The sequence below is a fragment of the Ascidia mentula genome, chromosome 9, assembly GCF_947561715.1.
Source record: "Ascidia mentula chromosome 9, kaAscMent1.1, whole genome shotgun sequence".
NCBI classification, from domain to species: Eukaryota; Metazoa; Chordata; class Ascidiacea; order Phlebobranchia; family Ascidiidae; genus Ascidia; species Ascidia mentula.
Window position 1 is genome coordinate 5,925,595 of NC_138574.1, and position 22,674 is coordinate 5,948,268.

At 38.7% G+C, this 22,674-nt stretch overlaps 3 protein-coding genes across 4 annotated transcripts; 1 reads left to right on the forward strand and 2 right to left on the reverse strand.

Annotated features, from left to right (window-relative positions):
* Positions 1-571: 571 nt before the first annotated feature.
* Positions 572-3,702, forward strand: LOC145913571 (beta-1,3-galactosyltransferase 5-like). The gene is made up of 4 exons (XM_083001287.1): positions 572-735; positions 884-1,005; positions 1,638-1,863; positions 2,184-3,702. The coding sequence occupies exons 1-4, from the start codon at positions 632-634 to the stop codon at positions 2,731-2,733; spliced, it is 1,002 nt and encodes a 333-aa protein (XP_082857413.1). The 5' UTR covers positions 572-631; the 3' UTR covers positions 2,734-3,702.
* Positions 3,703-4,595: 893 nt separating this feature from the next.
* Positions 4,596-7,440, reverse strand: LOC145913830 (beta-1,3-galactosyltransferase 5-like). The gene is made up of 4 exons (XM_083001589.1): positions 7,283-7,440; positions 6,555-6,739; positions 6,132-6,357; positions 4,596-5,948 (listed from the first exon to the last, which is right to left on the reverse strand). Exons 1-4 carry the CDS (start codon positions 7,378-7,380, stop codon positions 5,384-5,386), a joined length of 1,074 nt encoding a protein of 357 aa, XP_082857715.1. The 5' UTR covers positions 7,381-7,440; the 3' UTR covers positions 4,596-5,383.
* Positions 7,441-19,236: 11,796 nt separating this feature from the next.
* Positions 19,237-22,046, reverse strand: LOC145913161 (beta-1,3-galactosyltransferase 5-like). Of its 2 annotated transcripts, XM_083000721.1 has the most exons (5): positions 21,851-22,046; positions 20,742-20,881; positions 20,025-20,250; positions 19,752-19,899; positions 19,237-19,643 (listed from the first exon to the last, which is right to left on the reverse strand). In XM_083000721.1, exons 1-5 carry the CDS (start codon positions 21,952-21,954, stop codon positions 19,239-19,241), a joined length of 1,023 nt encoding a protein of 340 aa, XP_082856847.1. In that variant the 5' UTR covers positions 21,955-22,046; the 3' UTR covers positions 19,237-19,238. The 2 variants fall into 2 exon arrangements, with proteins under 2 accessions (XP_082856847.1, XP_082856845.1); XM_083000719.1 differs by having other exon boundaries at positions 19,237-19,899.
* Positions 22,047-22,674: the final 628 nt, after the last annotated feature.

The following is a 22,674-nucleotide window of genomic DNA, read 5'->3' on the forward strand; positions in this document are numbered from 1 at the left end:
CGATTGAATTTTCAATGTGACCTGGAATTTACTTTAGAGCACCCCGTCATACAAATAGAAATGACCAGTGCTGGTAGCCTGTTTAAAACTCTGGTTTCAAGTAGGCGTTGAACAAACAAGTCGCCTTTAAGCACACGAGAGGTAACCAACTGTGTTAAACCCATTATTCATCCCCGAGGGGATTCCAGTCAACAAAAAATCCAGAGTATAAAAATTAGAGCGAAGAAAACTCTGATGTTTACGTATGATTCTTTCAAACCAAACAAATACACGAATAGTCGGGCAGACTATTTCAGAATCACTTATTGTTGGGTATCGTTGCGGACCAGGCTGTAGTACGCAGATAAGAACGAGTGTAGTGTTATTGATTTTTGTGACGCCTTCACTTGTTTTAGCATGCTAATCAATCAGTTGTTTCTGATATTGATTATTGTCGTATACCACTGACCTGCTTTTGATAGCAATATTAATGTCACGTTCGATGCTCGGTAGATAAGTAGCCTATGTAGAGGCCGTTGAGTATATTTTAATGAATAAAACATTGTTAACTACTATTATTTTTTTTAAGTGAACTTTCGTCATATCTTCACTGTGTTACGAAATACATTGTATGTAGTATACCTTCTGTGACATGAGACTTTCAATCGCGTTAGTTTTTATCATCTTCATTTCCTGCTTGATTTCATACACAATTGTTGCAATCATATTCGCCAAGACAAAGTACTATCACCAAAGGTAAGACTTAAGTTATTTGTACATGTTTGCAGTAGCCTTTTTTGCATTTTTCTTTAGTTGTTTTGTTGCATCGCAAATGATTTAAGCAACTTTTTTTGCAAGCGTGCTTGCAAAGCATTACGATACTTAATTCAATGTGGTTGCTTAGGATGTCATTTGACCCCCTGATGTATGGTTACGTCAATCCAAGACCTCCCAACACATATTTGAGACAACCTAGAAGACTATTAGAGCGTGTTTGTGACAAAGATCCTTGTCTAAAAAATAGAGGTATGAGAACACTGTATTTATTCCGTTCTACATGTTAATGCACGTAAACGTCTGTACAATGTGTTTTCTGTAAACTGTACGATGACTACAACAAAAATTGCAATGCTCCGTACGTTGTGAACACGCGTAAAGAAGTTGAAAAAATGCATATAAAATGGCTGATATCAGTGTTAAACAACAGCAAAACATTTAGTGAATGCTTGCCTGTCAAGATGTTTTAATTCTAATATGCTCCAAAACTGTCAAAATATTGCGTAGTTAGCAAGTTGGCGTCATTCGTAGTTCATCAGCATAAGCAAAGTACATGTGTCATGCGTTTTGACTGTTATTGTATGATGCGGGTACCAACAGGCAAAGTACGCAGCTGGTTGCAGAAATTACCGGTGTCACAGGCCACTTGGGATTATAATTAGACTAACCTCAGTTGAACTAATGCAGTAGACCCAAGCCCAAATATAGACAACATGTAGAAATGTACACACCAACACACAACAGAATTGCTCTTACATCTAAACGATTTTGTTTGTTTTACTACTGTTTAAAACAAAATCAATGACTGCTGGGTTATCTAAAACATTTATTTGTATTTATTTGTAGTTCAGGTTCTGAAACCTTACTTTTACTTTGTTCAGACTTAAATTTTACCCTCGTGACTTTCATCAAATCGAAAGTTGATTACTTTCAACGACGCGAGTTACTTCGTCGAACTTGGAACTCGATCAGTTATTTAGATGGAGGAAGGTTTGAAGCCGTTTATCTCATGGGGAAAACTTCACATCCTCCTCATATTGCCTTGCTGGACGAGGAAGAAGAAAGATATGGGGATATATTGCAATATGATGGACCTGATGAATACGAGTAGGTTTCATTACTTTGCAATAATAACTACATTAAGCATTGGTAATCAGGTAAAATTATTCGAAAATTTTTTCAAAAAGCAAATAAAAAACAACAAAATAGTTTAAAAAAACTTGCTGTTTTGCAAAGAAACAAAATGAGGGCAAGTGTAAATAGATAAAGTTCGGTGTTCCAATAAACAACGTCCTGCTCTAATGTTGACCTTGTTGCAGGATATGCTGCACGGGTACTCTGTTTGTTTAAACATTGCGCGTACACTATAACTAGACCTCCTGGATCGCATTTCCAGAATTTGCTCCAACAATGTTTGTTTTGCTCAGCTTGATGCCGTACAAGGTACTGGCTGGAATGGAATGGGCGTCTCAGCACTTACCTCGGAACATTTTATATGCTTCGGCAGACGACGATTTCCTTATTGACCTTCGTTTGATGACTGAAAGCATTAAAACAGTGTTGACGAACAGTACGGAGCACAACATGAGTGTTCCTATCATGTGCATGTTCATCAAAGGGTTTGACGAAAAGCCGCTGAGGGTACAAGGTTGGAAATGGTATGTTTCTTATCAGGAATACAGACCAAATGTTTATCCCCCCTACTGTCATGGAGGCATGTACGTCATGCCATTGCCCGTGGCAAAGGATTTGTATAATACGTCACTTGTTTCACCAATGCTAAGACTGGATGACGTCTGGATTACGGGAGTTTTGCGTAGGCGGATGAATTTTTCCGATCACCTGGTTTATAAGATGCCGGAAGTGACGAAACACTTTGGTTCGGTAAATGATGCAGTTCGCGCATCCATGAGCAAAAAATGGAGTGAAATGGTAAAAACGTTTGAAAATTCAACTCAATGTCATTGCACTTTATGACAAAAGCAAAAAAAGTATTGTTATCTTTTTGAACTGCCACGCAATTATCTGGATTTTGGCAAGATGATGGTACCAACTTGGATCTCGCTTCCCCTCGCTATATTCCTTGCGCAAAGGCAGATATTTTGGTGCGAAAAAAGGCAAATCTTTTGTCGGATTCGTAAAATAAATCTCTGGATTTTTTTAAAGTTTTTATTTTAGTTTTTCTTATTTGCCTCAATGCAACGAACTTCATTGTCAAATAGCGCTTTTGGACTAAGTGTCAACCCACCAAACTGATAATATTCTGCAATTCACTGATGCTGCCAGGCATGTTGTCAGTGCAGAAAGGCTTTTTTTGGCAATAATATTTATAAATACTGCACTTGACTGCGCTGTTTTGAACATTTGGGAGTGCATACTGAGGCTGCTGCGCAGCAAACGAAACGATAATATATAAATATTATTACCAAAAGATCCTTTTTGTATCGGTGCTACTGCTGTTGAATTAAAACATAATTTCACATTGTGACATGACCGCATACATAAACATTTAAGTAAATCCTTAAAACGATGACCACAGTACCTCCTAGCTACTATCCATCTAAAACTAACTACTTTTTTTGTTTGATTTCTTTTTCTAACTGAAGTATTCGTCTTCAAAACTTTTATTTCTATTTCAACCGCTTTTACGTTGCCTCAAATACACAAGTATTCTTCGATATCACTTTGACCTCGCTTGTACACATGTGTTCGGTGCGGTAGCTGTGGTTTTCAATTTATTGAGCATGTTTTCTTGCAACAAAACATATGCCAGTATTGTGCTGTTGATTTTGTGAAAGTCTAATAGCTTGTGTTGCTTTGATATTTGCCATAAATAAAAATTGATTTTTGTATCGCCATGATTGTCAATACAATCATATTTGCAATTAATTTATCGAATATAAATCTGCGACCGGTATTTATGCTGTCAATCGTATCATTTTTTGGGGGGTACACTGGTGCGTGACATGACTTCTGCATTATGCCTGTGACATGCCTGTAATATTATTTGTCGCAATATAATTGGTCTAGGCATATTCGCAATGGTTGCTTTGACCAATTACATATTTTTCGGTTTGGTGTCCAGGTCTGCGTAATCGTGTCTGGCCACACAGTTTTTGCAACATTTGTTTTTGTTAAAAATGCCGATACTTAACTAGTAAAAGTCCCCATATCAGTAATAAATCCCCAAATTCAAGTTTTGAAGGCTTTCAACATTAATACCTATACTAAGTGATTTGCTTGTTTGTCCACAACAATTCCTGTGGTCGGTGACCCATGAAGATCTACTGGTACTATTTGAAGAGAAAAAAATTGATTGCAGCTGCATCGGACAAGACACAGCAAGGATCTGAGGAGCCTCCAGGAGGATCTTATATCTTATAGGATAGCAAAAACAGTCCCAGGGGGCAACCAAAGCAACTTTCAATTTTTTTGCCATTGCGTAGAAAAGGTGTAGGGGCAACATTAAATTGAAAATTGGATGAGGTTTTTGCATTTTTTCGCAAAACCAACTTCCATTTTTTGCAGCATATTTAGCTAAAATAATGTCCAGCCAGGGTGCGAAATGCTCCCTGGGGGGCGCTTCAAGCAACTATCCTGCAACTAATTTTAACCTGAATGCGTAGACAAGAGGCGAGCCTAACATAAAATCACAAATTAAGGTATACTTCTGTGATTCAATTTTGATCTATGAACACTTTAACATTTTGGTGCTTTTTCAACTAACTTTTTCACAGCACCCAGCACCAAATGACAAGCTGAATGAGAAGGGCAAAAAATGCGCTAAAACTGCTGACCGAGGAGTACAAGACGGGCATTCCCCGCGGGCGAAACTTTTTTAATAGAAATACTGATATGCGGTCTAAAAGTGGGAAACACTTTTAAGCATCAGCGACACAACGCACTAAAATGCAGGTTGTTTACAACAGAAAACAATAACGTTCAATTTAAGAAAGTACTTGATTCAAAAATTGCATTGAAGTTAACAAGTTTCATTAACTAACCAAGCGCGATACGAATAACAGCAGCAGATACCACTTTGCGCAACGAAGTTTAAAGGTGGTCACTGCTCATGAAGACAAGATGTGGACGTTAGTTGTCAGTACAATGCGCTAACCGTAAAGTAACACATGTTTAGCAATTGTATATTTTTTGCAGTAGACGTTTGTTTGATAAGCATATATCAGCACACCAACATTATTTCACCATAGTTTTCACACAATTAAGGGTTTTGGATGCGTTACTTGTTTGAAAAGTCGAAATCGTAAATACCCCATTATTTGTGCAAAAGAAGCATGTTATGACGTCATAAATAATGAATATTCCAGACCTGTGGTTACTTATCTGTAGCCCGTGACCAGCAAACGAAACAGGTTGCAAACGTTTGCAAGGGAATGAATCATAGTTGTGCATAGAAGGATGAGGATAGTGATACTATATTAGAAACAACTTTCTGCAAGGAAGTGAGCTAGAAGCACACAATAGGTTTGCCGTTGTGCATATAAATTTTGAATAAATTTGAAACTATGATTTTTATTGTACTATACACAATGGTTTTCGGTTTTGTGCGCCCGAAACCTTGTAGATACAAACAGGTTGCGTTGTTCTAAAGTAGGACTTGTAAAAGTTAGCACGTGCAAACTTTAAACCGTTCTCGAAACGTTTTGTAAATAGCTTCCCATTCGTCCTTCATAAAATCCCGTTCACCAGCAGTTCCTTTACCAACGAAACCTGAAAAATGTCTCCCTGGGGCATTCGGGGACCTAAAAATCATTTGATCAGGCATTCCTATTTTGTGACGTAGTATCCCGGTAATCCATACGTCATCCAACGCGAGGGGGTCTACAGCGCGCGATTGTTCGTAAAGATGCCTGACGACGTTCACACTTGTAGTGTAAAATCCACCATGGCAATATGGGGGAAACACCGTCCATCGGAACAGCAGTTCTGATAAATACCATTTGGCGTGCGGGTTCCTCATTGGACCTTCGTTTGGACCGAAAATGAAACCACACATAATGGGAAACTCAGGCCATTTTCGGTTTTCCATTTCTTTATATCCGTGATCGACGTCATCCTTAAGGCCGCCAAGATTCACCAAAAAGTCATCATCCGCGGAAGAATATAAAAAGTTCATTGGGAGATTGGTAGAAGCCCATTGCATACCAGCTAATGTTTTTTGTGCAATATTTCTAAAAATGTCAAATACTTGCATTAACTTCCACCGAATGTTCACGCATTATCAAGGCAATATTTATTCTGGCCTCCATACTTACACTAACTTTTACCGAAAGTATGTGTTTAGTGCAAAATAGCAACCATATTGCCACAATTTCCAGGTATTTATTTTAACGCAGGTAATTTAATTAGTTTACTTGTAATTGTCGGGACCATCAAACTGCAGAATATCTTCGTATCTCCGACATTCTTCATCAAGTAATTCATTCCAACCGACATTGGCAGATTTTCCAACAACGAAAACATAAAAGAATCTTCCCCCTTCAATCATTCCAACATTACCCCACGTGCGACGTAACAATGATCTTCGTTTGAAATTCCCGACTGAGGTTTTGATGAATGTTACCATTGTCCAAGACGTGTCTAAAATGTGAGAGTTTTTGCAGTATAAATTGCTTTGAACTTTTTCATTCACGGAACCCCTAAAACCATTACACGGACCCGAAGGAATCCGCAAACCCAAGGTTGGAAACCATTGACTTAGGTGAATTTAATAATTTCAAGATTGTAATTATGTGTGTTATTACGTTCCAATTCATTCCAAGTCCTAATAAACATACTTTGATTTTGAATACATTCACTTTTTCCGCAAGTATTATTTTCCATGAAAATAGGTTCTTTTAAATAATCCAAAGGTGGTTTAATTGAAACGTAGTTCGGAGGCAAAATCGTCACTTCAATTCTTTCAGTCCTGCTTTCTATGACTGTGATATTGTCGTGTACAACTTTGGTGACGGCGCAAAATCTAAATGGTAAAAAATAGACTGAATTTACAGCACAGATAAATTATGAAACGTTTAAGTTGGTGTAAGCGTTAAGTTTTACATGAAAAAACACGTAATTTCAAGGTGAAGTACAGTATCTACCGAACCCACATTTTCTAGGACTAGCCCACTTGTTCCCGCATAGCATATATTCATACAAATAGAAGTATTACCATGCTTTCGCATAGCAAGGCAAGATTCCCCCACTGAGCAGGCCCTTTATATTTGGCGATCACAGCTCTCGTATTTTGATCATAAGGTTCTCAGGCCTCGCAGCCAAGGCATTGCAGCCAAGCTGGATCAGCCACTTTTCCCCTCACCGGAAGCTTGATTTTTCAGATCTCGCTACGACGGGAAAAGTGGCTGATCCAGCTTGGCTGCAATGCCTTGGCTGCGAGGCCTGAGAACCTTATGATTATACAAATAGATAACGGACTATACACAATAGTGACATTTGGACAAGTATTTTTCACATACTTCATACCAATGGGTAACAACTAATTACATTTTGTTACAGACTTTACCTTGTTGAATTCAAGTTATGGACATCGTTGAGGAAAATGAAACCGACCGTGAGAATAATTAAACACGCAATTACTGGGAAATATAACTTCCAACCCATGATGTAAGCGACGTATTCCAGTTATTTCATAAACCATCCTACACCATTTTTACCTTCATGTTACCTTTAAAATGCATAGAAATTGTTATAAAATTGTTCTGCTTGGGCAATTCTTCTCAATACAAATCTCTTTAGGACTTCTGTATGTTATGAATTTAATACTAGGCGATTTCGAAGTTTTTCTCGACAAATTGTATGAAAAAGAAACACGTGCACGAGAAGTTGTTGGTCTGAGAAAACTTTGCACGTGACAGGAATCACGTGACAAGACACACGTTTGTTACGTTTCCAGTCATGGTCTGTTTCGTGACAAGAACATTTCATTCAAAACAATAGGCTTTTGCCTTAAAAACACCATTTTACTGACAAATGTTGTCACAGTTTATAAGTTTTGCACAACGATGGAAGTGCAGAAAGAAACAAACTGTAGTTTTAACAACCATGTGTCAATTTCACGCCTCGAAATAAATGATGACGCCATGTTTTGGTTTTAAGGATGTAGCTGATACTTCAACGTTAATTTTGCCTAAATTGTTTAAACTAGGCGTATCGTACAGCAAAACATATTTGGTAGCAAACGATTTATTTCAGTCTTAAGACTGTTACATACAATGTGATTCATCAAATATTTACGAGGTAGCGCTTTACAAAGCGACACGCGACAATTACTGTTAAATTAAAACACTTGCTGAAAAGTCATTGAAAAGGCGGTGCTGTACGTATACCGGTGTGACAGGATAGCACCCAACCGCTGCAAAGCGACAAAGGAATAAGTCTTCCACGCCTTCAATTAACAACTCTCACTTTACCAATAGTAAACTTGTGCAACTGTGAATAATTCACAACAACGCTGAGCACTTTTGTGCCAGTATACTGGCTTACAAAACACTACTGGCTTATTGTAATTAGTTCCACCCGGCATACATGTCTGCAGGCGTTTTCTTAAACAGCAATACTCGAGTGAACAACGCCTTTAATTGGTCAAAAGTAAATTCGTTTCATCAAAAACTTTGCTATTTTCATTCTCTTTCAACGTTCACTTTGACTTACGCAGAGCACCACAACAGCTTTCAATCTGAACCTTACACATATGAACTATATGTTTAACCAACAACTACACTTATTTTACAAAAGCACGCTGTGGTATTCTTATCGCACTATCTGTGGCCGAACCGGCATGTTGCTTCACAAGAAAAAGGTCGACCTGCTGTCGCTACCCTGCCAGCCGGAAATTGTCTGACGTCAGCACTTTACTTGACTACTAATGTTTTGAACTAACAACGAAAACATACGCATCAGATTACGACAGCACAACACTATATAGCTTTGTGTAAACAACTCTTGGGCAGTCCGGATGATTTTGACTCGTCATTTGTTTCTATTAATTACATCCGTAAACCGTCAGTTTGAAAATTAATTACTATTACATGTAAGTTTAGGGTAAAAACATATTAAATTTTGATCAGTAAATTGTTTGTTGCTTGCTTGCTGTTAAAATTGGGGTTGTATTACACACAAATCCACATAAATATAGTTGACATATTATGGATACACGCCAAACTTAACTCTTCTCATCTGGGAAATATTTTCGTCGCTATCTTGTCTCACTGCATTTACAAATACGTACCAACAACGACTAAATTTTCTTTATTACTGAAAGGCAGAACTGTTTATCTCCCCTTACTCAAAGTGCAAGCACTTCAACGCGATTACTGTCGCCTTTCGACAAACAGCGACACGAAGAAACAGTATAAAAATTCCGGGCAAACAGGAATATAGCAAACACATCGATAGATGATTAACGTTTATGAAAATCACGCTTTGGGAATTGTAAATGTCATTTGCTCAAAACTAAAGGATTTTTGTCATGAAGGGTTGATGTTCGCAAATTCGTCAATTTCTTTAGGTGTCAGTATGTTAACGCAAAACTTAATCAAGATGCAAATTAAATTTTAGTATTAGTCAAAACTTAATCGCTGTGCTTGTTCATGACAAAAAGATATGCAAATACTGACACATAGGGAAAGATGCACCTTGCATTTTCGATGCTACATGTGTCAAAGGCAGATTTCAAGCCCCTGGCACACGACCGAAAATTTGGAAGGCTACTTTTGGAACAACTGCCTCAAATCGTATTCAAAATGTTCGCACATTGATTTTGAGCAAATATAATTCTTTAATAAACAAGAACATAAACTCATCACTTAGTTGCAAAAAACTTCGAGCGTATTATGTTGAATATGAATGCTAAAGCTCATATGCTGTTTGCATAGTTAGCAATATGGTAAGTAATAGATTACTATGGCAATCGGCATATTCTTAGCTTAGGCATTCATATTTAAGATAACTTGAATTAAGGCGAACATAGTAACGCACTGGCACTTTCCAAAAGCTCATCTGCTGATTAGCATAGTTAGCATTTAGTAAGTAATAGATTACCATAGTAATCAGCATATTCCTAGCTTTTGCATTCATGTATATATATATACATATATATATATACATGATAACTTGAATTAAGGCGAACATAGTAACTGAGTAGCACGATTTGCTTACACAAAAATACCATGATTTGTCCCCCTCAGTTTAGACTACGGACCGGCAACCTTTACCTATATAGGCGCGAGCCAAAGTCACTATTTATCAGTTAGTTGTACTATTTTGCATTCCTTAGTAGACTGTTTGTGATGTTGTTAATCCTGCGAATTCGGTGCATTTTATTCAGATTATCTCATTTGCACTATTTCATAATAACGCTCAGCGGACCATATTGTTGCTACAATTTGTAGAGGCAATTTACGGAATAATTTTGTTGGTTGCGGTCCGCGGGTCGTAGGTTGCCGACTCCCTGGCTGTGGTTAAGACGGTCAGTTTAACTATTCATTCTGGCCCGCCAAGTTATTGAAAATCAAAAGCAACCAAACCGCGGTTTTCAAATGTGAATTATTGTAAAGTGTTTATGAAACAGTGGTGCAAACACTCTTCACGTTTAATACTTACATTACGCAGTGGCCTGTCTGCTATTTTTTTGCTAATTTCTAGTTGTGAGTCGACAAGCTTATCCACCCGTGCCTCAGACAGACATGCCTGTCGACCGTCTTTGATATAATATATTTTAATGTAATTTCAAAAGGCTCGACATTGTTGTCGCTTGACAAGGAATCCCAGATGGTAATTGGCTTATATTTCATAGCGAGAAAGCAGATCTTATGTTTTAAAATGAATACAACATTTTAGTTCCGTTGCATACACTCTGTCGTTATAGTCCTCGCAAGTTTTTCCGTCATTTTCTCCACCGCTATTTACGTTGCTTCCTGTAAATCGTGGAATTCAAATTCAAACCAACGAACTTTTAGCCATAAAAGAGACAAGGCATGAAAGCAATCACGCGTTAACTCAACTAGAGAAGGCTGCACTGCTGTGGTTACTCCTTCAACCAAAAATTGTCTGACGTCACCCACTTGACTGCTAATGTTTAAAACTGGCGACAAAAACGTAAAATGAGATTGTACGTCGCCACAACACCATGCATTTGAGTACACAACTACATGACAGCCCGAATTCTGAATCGGACACGCACAACTGCAATTATTAATATATCATTGATTATATCCGTAATTCATCTGCATATTAATTACAATGTAGCGCAAAAGAACTTGTGATCATCTATTTGACCTTTTCCTTTTCCAAGCTTTCACGTTTACATTCTTATACACCACTTTTCTCACCTACATACTTTCACCATTCACCTGTTTAATTCAATGTTTGTGGTAATTTATATTTTTAATTCAGATAATTGTCGTGAACGCACAAGTCACCGCACGTTGATTTCGTATCGCAGAGATATAGCTCGTAACACGTGACACCATTGAGCCAACAATTTTTTCCAAACAAAGTGCCTTTTTTTGTTGGCTTTTAGAGCGACGCGGCATTAGATTGGGAAAGGTTTCTGTGCTGTTTTGTAGATCGTGATATTTGTATGTTGGTATACAAGAAAATGAAAGCGGTAAACCGTCGCACGGGAACAGACTTGTGAATAGCCGTTAACGCAATATCCTGAGGACCTAGAAAAGCATTGTTTCAAGAAGCGTAACACGAAATTGGCGAGCACGCCAGGACGCCGCAACCACAGAAGAAGCGTTCAGGGATATGGCTTTTAACATTGGCATGACGCCCCCGCATTTTAGAAACGGAGACAACTCTAAATCGTACAAGTTTTTAATTCTTTCTGTGGTGGCATTAAAGCTACGGAAGAAATTAAAACACATATTTTTCTAACAAACGTTGACAGGAACTTTATTTGGGATATTCGAAAGGGGCTGAAAATCTGTACGAAATGCAATTCGGTGAGATAGTTATTAAAGCCAAGGCGGTCGGAGCGAACCCCACTGGCCAATGCGCATTGAGAAGCCATAATATGCTTAGAAGCTATATCAGTAGGTGATTACCCGAGGGTAGCCATTAAGAATGGAAGTGATGTTTCTCGCCTTGTTGAGGGGTTAAAGACCGCGAACTAGTGGACTCGTGCAGACACAAATGTCCACAACGGAATTGCAGTGTTTTTGCTGAAACGGTTGTCCAGTCCGTTATGTCAAAAGGCTCTCTTCCCGTTACATCGATAAGTTTAACCCGAAATGCTGAGCTGGCCGAACTTAAAAACACTGTATAGTCGAGCTTAATTCGAATGTGCAGCGATCTGTTAATAGCTTTCGTAACGAGCTAAATGTTATGCGCAGCTGTCTCAGCGGTCATCAACTGTCCGTCCCGCCGAGGTTTCGCCTAAGTACGTCTTCGGGGTTTGTTGCAACTGTTGTGTCCGTGGCCACGTGTGAGAGAAGGGGCTTTTAAATCCATACATTTTAGACCAATATATCAACAACCCTCATCGCAGGTGGTAAACACCTCCCAGTAAAGACTCGATTAATGAGGAACTGACGGCCGCTCAGAGAAAACATGTTAAATTAATTTTCAGGAAACAATCAGCGTTTTGCACAGTAACGGGGTTCTCGGTTGGACACGTGTGATAGACACAAGTGGTCATGTACCGGTCCGACAACCGCCGCGACGGATGGCTCCAGGGAACAAAAGAAAAGTGGAGGAAACTGCCGGAGAGATGGAACAACAGGATTTGGTGCGCTCTTCGCAATCGCCCTGATCAAGTCCCGTTGTTCTAGTTCGGAAAAGGTTTGATGAGATCGAGGAAGAAAAAGGACACCGCAAAGTCGTTCATTACAATCGCCTTAAACAAACAAGGCGGTCAAATAATGAGTCGCTCACTGTATATTGAGACTGAATCGCTAATAAGAAGTTGAGCGACGTTGAGTAAAAACAAGAAGTGGGTTACGTAACAGACAGGTTCATTCCTTTCTTAGGCGTAATCGTGGCTCGTCGCGTGCGGGTGTGAGGGATGGAAACCCACTATTGTAGTTGTTCTGATGTATGTTTTAGCCAGACCTCTGAGGCATCAGATCTTTTTGTTTTCGCATTGTTTTTCAGTGCCATGTACCTCCCTCCAGCGCTGATTTCCATGTAACAGTCGTTTAGTGTCGATTTCTCGCATTATTAATTACTTTACATGCGAAAAAGAGCAGAGCAAATTTTGTGTTGTGCAAAAATGGGTTTCCCCCAACTGAAGCGGGCACCTGTCCCTAAAATACGGGGTTTTCAAAACTATTGAAATTTGATTTATTTGCCCCCCGGGTTTGATAAAATGCTAAATAACTATTTTTATCTTGTGCTTCAAAAAGTGCTGAAAATTGTTTGGTCATGGAAAGTCTCATATGGGAATATGTGTGGTCTGCAAAGGGTTGGGACTTTTAAAAAACGTTTAAAAAGTCTGCTTGGTGACTTTAACTTTCAGGTTTTGAAAACGCCACCCGCTAGGCCACGTTCCTTTGTGTCACATTCTAACGACCGCGAGGATGATATGCTCGACACGAGGTGTGTGGTTTACAGCATTCCCTGCGGGGGTGTGGTGCTGTGTACATCTGAGAACCTGGTCGTGCGATGAGCACGAACCTGAAGGACGTGGCCGAACAAGAGGGGAGGACAGCTCTCTCGCATCATGCGGCCGAAACAGGACACAGACCGAGACTGTTATGGAATAGGTGAACTTCATACGTAAGCGTCACCGATTAAATGAAAACAGACGAACGGAACACGGATTTTTAGGGACGAAATTAATGTGAAGATGTCCAGCAGCACCTAAAAAGAATAAAATGAAGATCGCGCAGCATGATACTACGCGTGAAAAATAGGGGAAAACACAAATTGCAAAGAAATGAGGCACATGTCAGTCTGCGAGGAATTCCTGGTAACATATATATCTAAAAATCTGGCCGACTAACCTGGTGAAACCTTTGTCACTACATAACGCTATAGCATACAGTTATCCACAGAAAAAACATTCCCTAATCAATTTTATCTTTTCTGACTATATTAAACAGATAGTGGATCTAACTTAAACACCACTATAGAACACATTGGATCAGGACACACAATCTATCAATAACCTTCGGTGCGAAGTCAAAACCTGAAAACAAAGTTAAAAGGAATATTTACTGATCAAACACATATGTCTTTGAAAACTAGTCCACTTTTTCATATATCATGATTGTGAAGATATGATGTGAGCCAATCAGATATAAACGCAGATATTATTTCTCCACGACATATATAGACATGATATAAAGGATATAGCGAAACCTCCACCACAATGTAGGGAATTCGGCTTGTCATAATTCAAATTTTATATTATCTAAACTCGGTCTTTCGAAATCGATTTCTTTTTTTACATTCGCGCACACACACGTTTTGACGCCTTCGCGAGTTATATCCGGGTAACTTTACACGCCCTTCAACTTGCGTCAACTCTTTGTCACGTCAACGCAGCAATAAATTATTTCTTTGTTTATGCCTTGTCTTTGATAACGCCCTACATATTTGCGACACTTTTCACAAACACATCAAACTGTTTTGATGCAGATTTGGGAACAAAATCTAGGCACGTGGTCTGGTCCCAGAAATCTAAACTTTTGTCTCAGAACACAGACCGGTTGCAGACTCAATATGTCTTTCACAGCTATGGGACCCTACACTAACAACCTATGCTAATACATCTTGCACAACTTTTGGGCAAAACCAATAATAACAAAATTACCGAGCAGCAATAACAGTCATGAACGTTGCTTAATGTTCGTAAATTGTTGAATTACTGTCAGCCTGCTTTAGTAGATAGTTACCCAAAACTTAAATTAAGATGCAAATCTAACATGTCAACCTTCATTATTATGTGAATGATTGAAATATGTGTTGTAAGTTGGTCTACACAGTTGGATTGCAAACTTCTATGCTGGTACCTAATAAACGCTTCACTTATAATCATTACCATCATGTGGCTGAAAGGCTATCGCCATATTTGTTGAGATCAAACGCAAGTGTGATTAATGATAGCAGAACTGAACAATCGACCCCCAGCAGTTTTATTGTCAACTATTCCTAACGTCTAGCATTCTAGGTCCTGGTACACTTCTCCATGCATAGGGAATGCTATTTTGGGCACAATTGGCTGAAAGCAACTTGCATTTATAAAGGTTTTACGTGTGTTTTGCGCAAACGTAACTCTCATCATACAAGAACTTGAATGAAGACATACGTAATAACGTAACAGCACCTTGTAGCAACACGCATGTTTCCCTACTTAATTCTTTGCACATTTGGAACACATACGGACCGAAGACTGCAGACGGTGTTAATAGCTTTCCTGCAGGAGCTCCCACAAGCGTTCTGGCATCCTGCTGGACAACACATTTTTTCTGACACTTTGTTACAAAAAGGCCCATTTCGTAATCCTTGAACAAAGTCTAGTCTAGTTTGCTCTCTTAGTCGCTCGTACTCTCTCGGCCCTGTCGTTATTATCGCCATCGCGCTGTAACGTTCGCACGTTCTTTTGTTAGTTAATTCGCTGCAATTCAGTCACGTGTTAAACTCTTGTTAAACGCGCTTGAAACAAATTAAACTTAAGCCACCTGGTATTGCAATCGTGTCATTCAATTAATAAACAAGTCTACCACGGAGTCGAACTTAGTAACCTATACAGGAAGAACACGTAAGCAGACTTTAGCTTTAGCACAGCAGCAAGCCGAAGGAATCAATTGGTACGCTGCAACCTACTGAAAGATACTCGTCACATTACAGCCAAACCTGTACAAGATTCCACATTTTCTGTTTTCACAAACTTTTGACAACTGTATTTTACGACATGAGAAAACTCAACGGTTCAGAGAAAGCTAAGATACAAACTTGAATAAATTGAGACACTGCCTTTTTAACACCATGGTGTTACAAAACTGGTATAGGGGACGGGATTGATCTAACAGAAAAAAACGCCGGTCGTATGTGACCTCTTTCATATGCGACTGCGTGCTTTGTTTTATTAAAGTTTTCTTTTTGAGAGAAAAGCCAATCACCCACATCATATTTTATTGTCAGTTCAACTCCGACCAGTAATCCGTTACAAACCATTATTATTGAATCTGAAACAAGCGCCAGCAAAACCACCGAACATTTTGCGTTTCCTGTTCCGTCGCTTTCCTTTGATGTGCATGCACACACAAAATTGTGCAACATATCAAGCACACTGTAGCAACACGCGTGTTTTCCTACTTAATTCTTCATACATTTGGAACAAAGACGGACCGAAGACTGCAGACGGTATCAGGCTTTCCGGCAGAAATCGCACAGCCTTCTGGCATCCGACTCGACGACAGACCTTTTTCTTCATTATAACTTGTTAAATACCCGTTCGCACTTTTCTCTGTCTGAATTCGTTGTCAGGATTCGTTGTCATTATTCGCTGTCATTCTCTGTCATTAACTTTGCCATCCAACTTGTCTCAGTCACTTAACTAAACAACTGGCACGCTGTAGAAGTCACTCGCTCAGTCACTAACGCGCTTGGAACAAATTAAACTTAAGCCGACTGGTATTGTAATCGTGTCTTTCAATTAATTGACAAGTCTGCCACGGAGTCGAACTTAGTAACCTATACAGCAAGAACACGCAAGCAGACTTAGATTCAGCAAAGCAGAGACTGGGAATTCTATTATACTTTGCAACACCCAGACGACCAACATTTAAGGAAGGGTGGAATTACAGCGATCACCTCCAATTGTATGCGTTTTCAGCATAATAAAGTGCAAATGTGGGTTAAATGTATACAATAACATAGGCAAGGTCCCTTCAAATTCACACATGGCAGTTAAACAGAGATTAAACTCAGGTGTAAAAAACTTGCAGTTGATTACACGGAATAGTCTGATCATCATTGCTGTAAACTAACTGACTAAGCGCCCACAACAACGGGCAAACGAATGCAGAGACAAGCAAAACAAAAACAATGCTAAGCTATTACGTGATAATAGCTATCCTGATTATTTGCAAAGGGTTGATCTGCAGTGCGGAAGTAGGTGTTAAAGAGGAAGTCGCAACTTTAGTCATTTAGTTCACAGCACTGATGATATAAGCACAACAGTGTTCGAAACGTTTACTTATAATTAACATATTAGCTTTGGCTTTTTTATTCCGAGATATCAAATTCTTTCTCAAAAACGCTTAAAGTGCATATGACACGGCCATGACAACTTTGCGTAAAACTAAAGGTACATCTACAACAAACATATATCCAAAGTTTTTTGGTTGTACGTCAACAAAAAATGTAGAAACTAAAAGTAACGGCGACCAAAATCGTAAACCTTTTGCGCTGAGGAGAAAAGGACATCACACAAGGCGCTTGCGTCGAAAAAATGCATTGTTTAGATAGGAGAAGGCGCCCTTTTTTGCAGATATCGAATAGTTTCAAACATAGGAGAATCCACAGATTACGTTACCTTAAAGGCCAGGACAGGGTTTTGCATCACACAAAAATATGTCATTGTGACATCACAAACCAAAGTCTTATTTATTCCTAAATAACGGGAGACCATGTAGCAGAAACGACTTCGCTCTGTACTTCGATAATACGGGAATGGTGCGTTTCTTTGCTAAGTGACATTACATGACACCATTTTGGATGTGATGTCATAACTTTAACCTCCCCTTTGTGTTGACTTTAATTTGATGATTCCAACATTTCTAGTTACAAACTATATTGCGAAAAATACATTAGTGGTTGATTGTGACGAATTAAATAAATCATTTATGACGCGAACTCGCTACTGTCGGGCAAAAAGTGGTATTATGACAGAATAACTGTGTTGCATAATCAGCTAATTTGGTCGGTCTTTCTCGGTGGCCAAAATTCAATTAACCTACTTCTATCTTTTGCTGTGAGTGGACAAAACGACTATGCTAAACTAACGGTTTGTCTCTGACGTGTTTTCAAAAGTTCCACTTTTACAATGTTTTCCATTCTTACGAATAAGGCTTGCTGCCAGCACTCGCGCACGACCGAAGCGACTTCTATGACATCACGCAACAATATCTCGCTTTCGCACGATTTCGTTCGCAACGGCAAAAGTTCGAATTTGATCAGCTGTAGCTTAGAAACCAGTCGCCGTATCAAGCTACTTTTTTCGCCAAAAATGTTCTAAAGTTATGAACATTTTTTAGTTTGATTATTAACATGTTTTATTTTTACGTGTCATATGCACTTTAAGGACCTATATGGGAATTAAATTGGAGAAATCCTGTTTTCAAGGCCCTCTGCTGTAATGCATCCAGCGACTGTTCCGCTTGTTTCCGAATGACCGTTGATGGGTCTTGTGACTTACATAGGGACCTAGTATTCTTCAAAGTTAAAAAAAAAAATTTTCTCCGGAATGAAACTGTACAGAGGAAGGACTTGTTAAACCTCCCGCAGAAGGCTTCCATGGAAGATCTTATGACCAACAGGGGGTATAAACAGTCCTGGGTGGTGCTTTGGTACTTTTTCAGCAACTAAATTTGATGCCATTGCATAGAGAAGAGTTGGGACTTACACAAAAACGCAAATGAGTGGGTAGTTAATCGATTCATTTTGCAAAATCAGGTTCCAATTTTTGTTGCTTTTTTACCAACATACTGACTAACCAGGGGGGAAAATGCACCTAGGGGAGTGCTTAACCATTTTTTCTGAGACTAATTTTGATCAAAATTTGTAAATATGGGATTGATCTTCCGTAAAATCACAAATGATTGGACACTTAAACGATTCATTTTTCCATAAATACAGCTTGAATTTTGTGCTTCATTTTCACCATAATTTTCAGCAGCACCCACCATCAAGTAACTACCTGATTGAAATAGCCCAAAAACCCCATTAAAACCGTAAAATTCGCCATGACAACTGCACACACATTTGCGCTGATTCAACTGTAAAATTGACTTATATGCATTACTGGTTTGCTTTGTGATGTAAAATTTCTATTGTGACAGAGGTCTACACGGTGGGCATTTCCCAGCACCAAAACTTATTTTTAAAGAAATACTAATATGCGTCCTTCTAGTGTATACAACAGTTCGGCGTTATGTACTTCATCTGAATCTATCATCAGAAGGCGTTGCTTTGAAGATGTTGGCAGTAATTCGGACCACTATAAACTTGTCATCGTTAAATTTAAACTTTAGTTTCTGTTAATCATCTAAATAGCCGGAATGTTGTCAGATCTGTTCGTAGTATGTGATATATTGTGTCTAGTTAATTTTATTACAGGTCACTACTCTGGTCCACGTAAAGTGACGTACTTTCAATGTCGATCCACTTCCTTAAATCAACAAACCACAACTTGTTTTGGATTTACAAACGTATATTGAACGTGCGTGAAATGAGGTTTACAAAATATAGCAAATGGCACAAACATATATGATTATTTGCGTTCTTTCTCAATGGAACGTTCGTCTGCATTGCACATGATTTCGAAAAGTGCGATAAATATCGTCCCACTTTTTACTCATTGGAGCAAAAATGTCATTATTTTCCGAACCTAAATGTGTCGCCACTTCCGTCATATCGTATACCAAGTTGTCGGAAATTTGTGATCGCCTGCGCAAAATTCCGGTAATCCATACGTCATCCAATCGAAGTATTGGTGCAGTGAGTGACGTGTTGTACAAGTCCCGTGCTACGATCAAGGACATAACGTACATTCCACCGTGACAGTACGGTGGGTAACTATTGTAACGGTATTCGTCGTACGTGACGTACCACTTTGTATGTGGAGTCCGCCAGGGAGCTTCGCTGGTGCCTTTAACATACATGCATATTATTGGAAAAGTGCGATATATTTTCTCCAACTTCGTAATGTTTTGTAATTTTCCAGTGTGTTCGTGTGTTTGCTTGTGTTGAAGAAAACTTATTCTTGCCTCGTCTGACCAGTGTACCGCACCGAAGGGCACATTGAGGGACTTGATTATGCGTTTTATATTTTTGGTCATTGTCCGGAGGTCAGTTATGATATCGTCGTCTGCCGAAGCGTAAAGAGTGTTTGATGGAAAATGTTTTGACGCCCATTCCATTCCCGCAAGCACTTTGTACGGCATCATACTTCATAAAAAGAAAACAATCAAATAAATTACAGCACAAAGGTGTTTTATGCCCACTGCGCAGATCAAAATCATTGGATTTACTGACATCGCTCAGTTATTAACAATTACATGGAAATACACTACCGATATTCATCAGGTCCATCATATTGTAATATATCCCCATATCTTTCTTCTTCCTCGTCCAGCAAGGCAACATGAGGAGGATGTGAAGTTTTCCCTATGAGATAAACAGCTTCAAACCTTCCTCCATCTAAATAACTGATCGAGTTCCAAGTTCGACGAAGTAACTCGCGTCGTTGAAAGTAATCAACTTTCGATTTGATAAAAGTCACCAGTGTAAAGGCCACGGCTTTAAAAAGAAAAACAATCAAGTACTATAGTTTAAATTAGTTTGCTTTTCACATGTAAGAATTATCAGTAAGTTATTCAACCAATAAAAGTGAACTAAAGTCTTTGTGTACAATAAAAAAATGATCCTACATTTACGATAAAAGACAGGGGTCGAAACCTCTGGCACGCGCGTCAGGTTTGCAAAGCGAGGTGATTATTCATGGCACGTGGCAAGCCAAATGATTTACGAATTTATACTCCAGTACTTTCTTATACGTCAGGAGTGGTTTTGCGTCAAGGAGAATGGTAAAAAGTTCCCGATGTTCGGAAGTTGTGCGGATTTACCCATACTAACATAATAAAAATCTTACAATGAACGATCGCGATGCAGTACGGCGAATAAAAAAAATGTGTGAGCAATATGGGTTGGCACGCGAATTTCTAACAAATTTACAATTTCTGACACTATTGTTAACTGGTAGGCGGCACCTGATATAAGGTTTAACTCACGTTTGTCACGAAAACATGATTCATTAAATCGGGCCACTATGTTCATCGGCTCACGTATGTATTTGTTGGGACCTCGTGGCTCCGTTATTGAAGTCGTCACATCTATTATGTACTCATCAGTCTGTCGGTCGTACTGGTGTCTAAATAAACAAGAATTGTTAATTGCTGATTGTGTAATTTTTTATATCAGGGGGAGAAATTTAAATTCAACAAAAATTACATCGAAATCGGCCTCACATTAGGTTTGCAAATGCTTTCGTGAGCCACTTCTATTTGTGTATTTTTACCATCTATGTCAGTGTTTCTTAACCTTTTTTGGATCATAAACCCCTAAAACATTCTTTGAAAAGCTATGGACCCCTTTGCAAGAAACACATTGCAAATGTCGAAAAATTAAAATTCGTGGACAGAGAAACCTTATGGACAGAGGTAATAAATGTATTTTCGGGATAAATGTATTTCGTTTCATGGACCCCTTAATGCACCTTCTCGGACCCCTTGGGGGTTCATGGACCCCAGGTTAAGAACCCCTGATCTATGTATATACTAAAACAGAGAAATCATCACAACTCAAACAGGAAGAAATCATGCACAACTCAAACAGGGATGCATGCTATTTTTGTTGTGCATTATCCATCGCGTATCAAACATTGTGACCTTTTTAGGTCCTAAAATACCTATATCGCCTTAATTAAAAAACTTTTATGTGAATCAAAGCAAAAACAACAGCTAATGTGCCACATTGCAACGGAAAGCGTAGGGAGTAACTTTTCCGAACGTTTGTACGACGTCATTTCCTCGTAGGAAAACTTAAAAGTCAACAATCGTGCTGTATTCAACTGGTTTACAATACAGCCAGTCTGCACAAGTCTTTCCCGGTTCCTTTTTTGTCGCTGCTAGCTGCCTGTTACAAACTTCTTCACATATTTTGTCAAGTACTTGACTGTGAATGCAGTTCCAAGAAAAATCTTTAATATGAACAAGATAGCCCATACAATGCTAGAGAACTTCATGCAGACGTTTCGGTTGTTTTCTACAACCATTTTCAATGTTCTCTAGCAATGATACAGCAACGATAACAAACGTTACAGCAACGATAACAAACTTACTTTGCGTTATTGTACAGCGAAAGAAACACGACCGCAACAGCAACGTGGATTGAAACTCCAAAAACGAAAACTGCACACAACACTTGCTGGTCTGACTTGCTCATTACAACACCACTATAAGTGTGGAATAAAGCATGAACCGATATTGTCACAATGCATCGTAAATCCGAACCAATTGTTCAATGCATTTCTACGTTGTTCGACCGTTATAGCTGATTAGCCTTGGGTTGTGGAACTTTTTTTTGCCATTTTTTACGCTTGGCCGCGTTCTCCTCTCAAGCAAAATGTTATTTAAAATTAAAAAAGTCAAAAAGTTATTGCCATAAGCATAAAGGATCAAAGTTACTTTGTAGCGCTTATTATTATCGTAACGTGTATAAGAGATATCTTCATATTTTTCTTGGTACAACTAATAAATATGGATGATTGCATTTTAATTAGGCGTCTCGGTACCAGTTTTTTTCGTAACGTGGGTTAATAGCTGATATGCTGTCTTATAGTTCCAAGCGCCAATCGACACTTTCTGACCCAAATCAATGCTAAACTCTTGGGTATGTTCTGGAACAAAGATTTTCAAAAGTTCTAAGTAACTCTAATTGTGAATATCACCAATCCTTTTTACCGATGAACAGCCGAAAATTTGCGTTTCAATATTCTGTTGGTAAACTTCCTCTCGTCATTTTAAACAAAGTGGGTATGGTTTGAAAGGTATTTTAAAAAGTTTGTTAATGGCAAAGGTTTAGTTGAGGTCGCGGAGTTGTGATATATGATATAAGCGATTAAGTGTAATATTTTCTGACAATTATGATTAATATTCGGTCTGG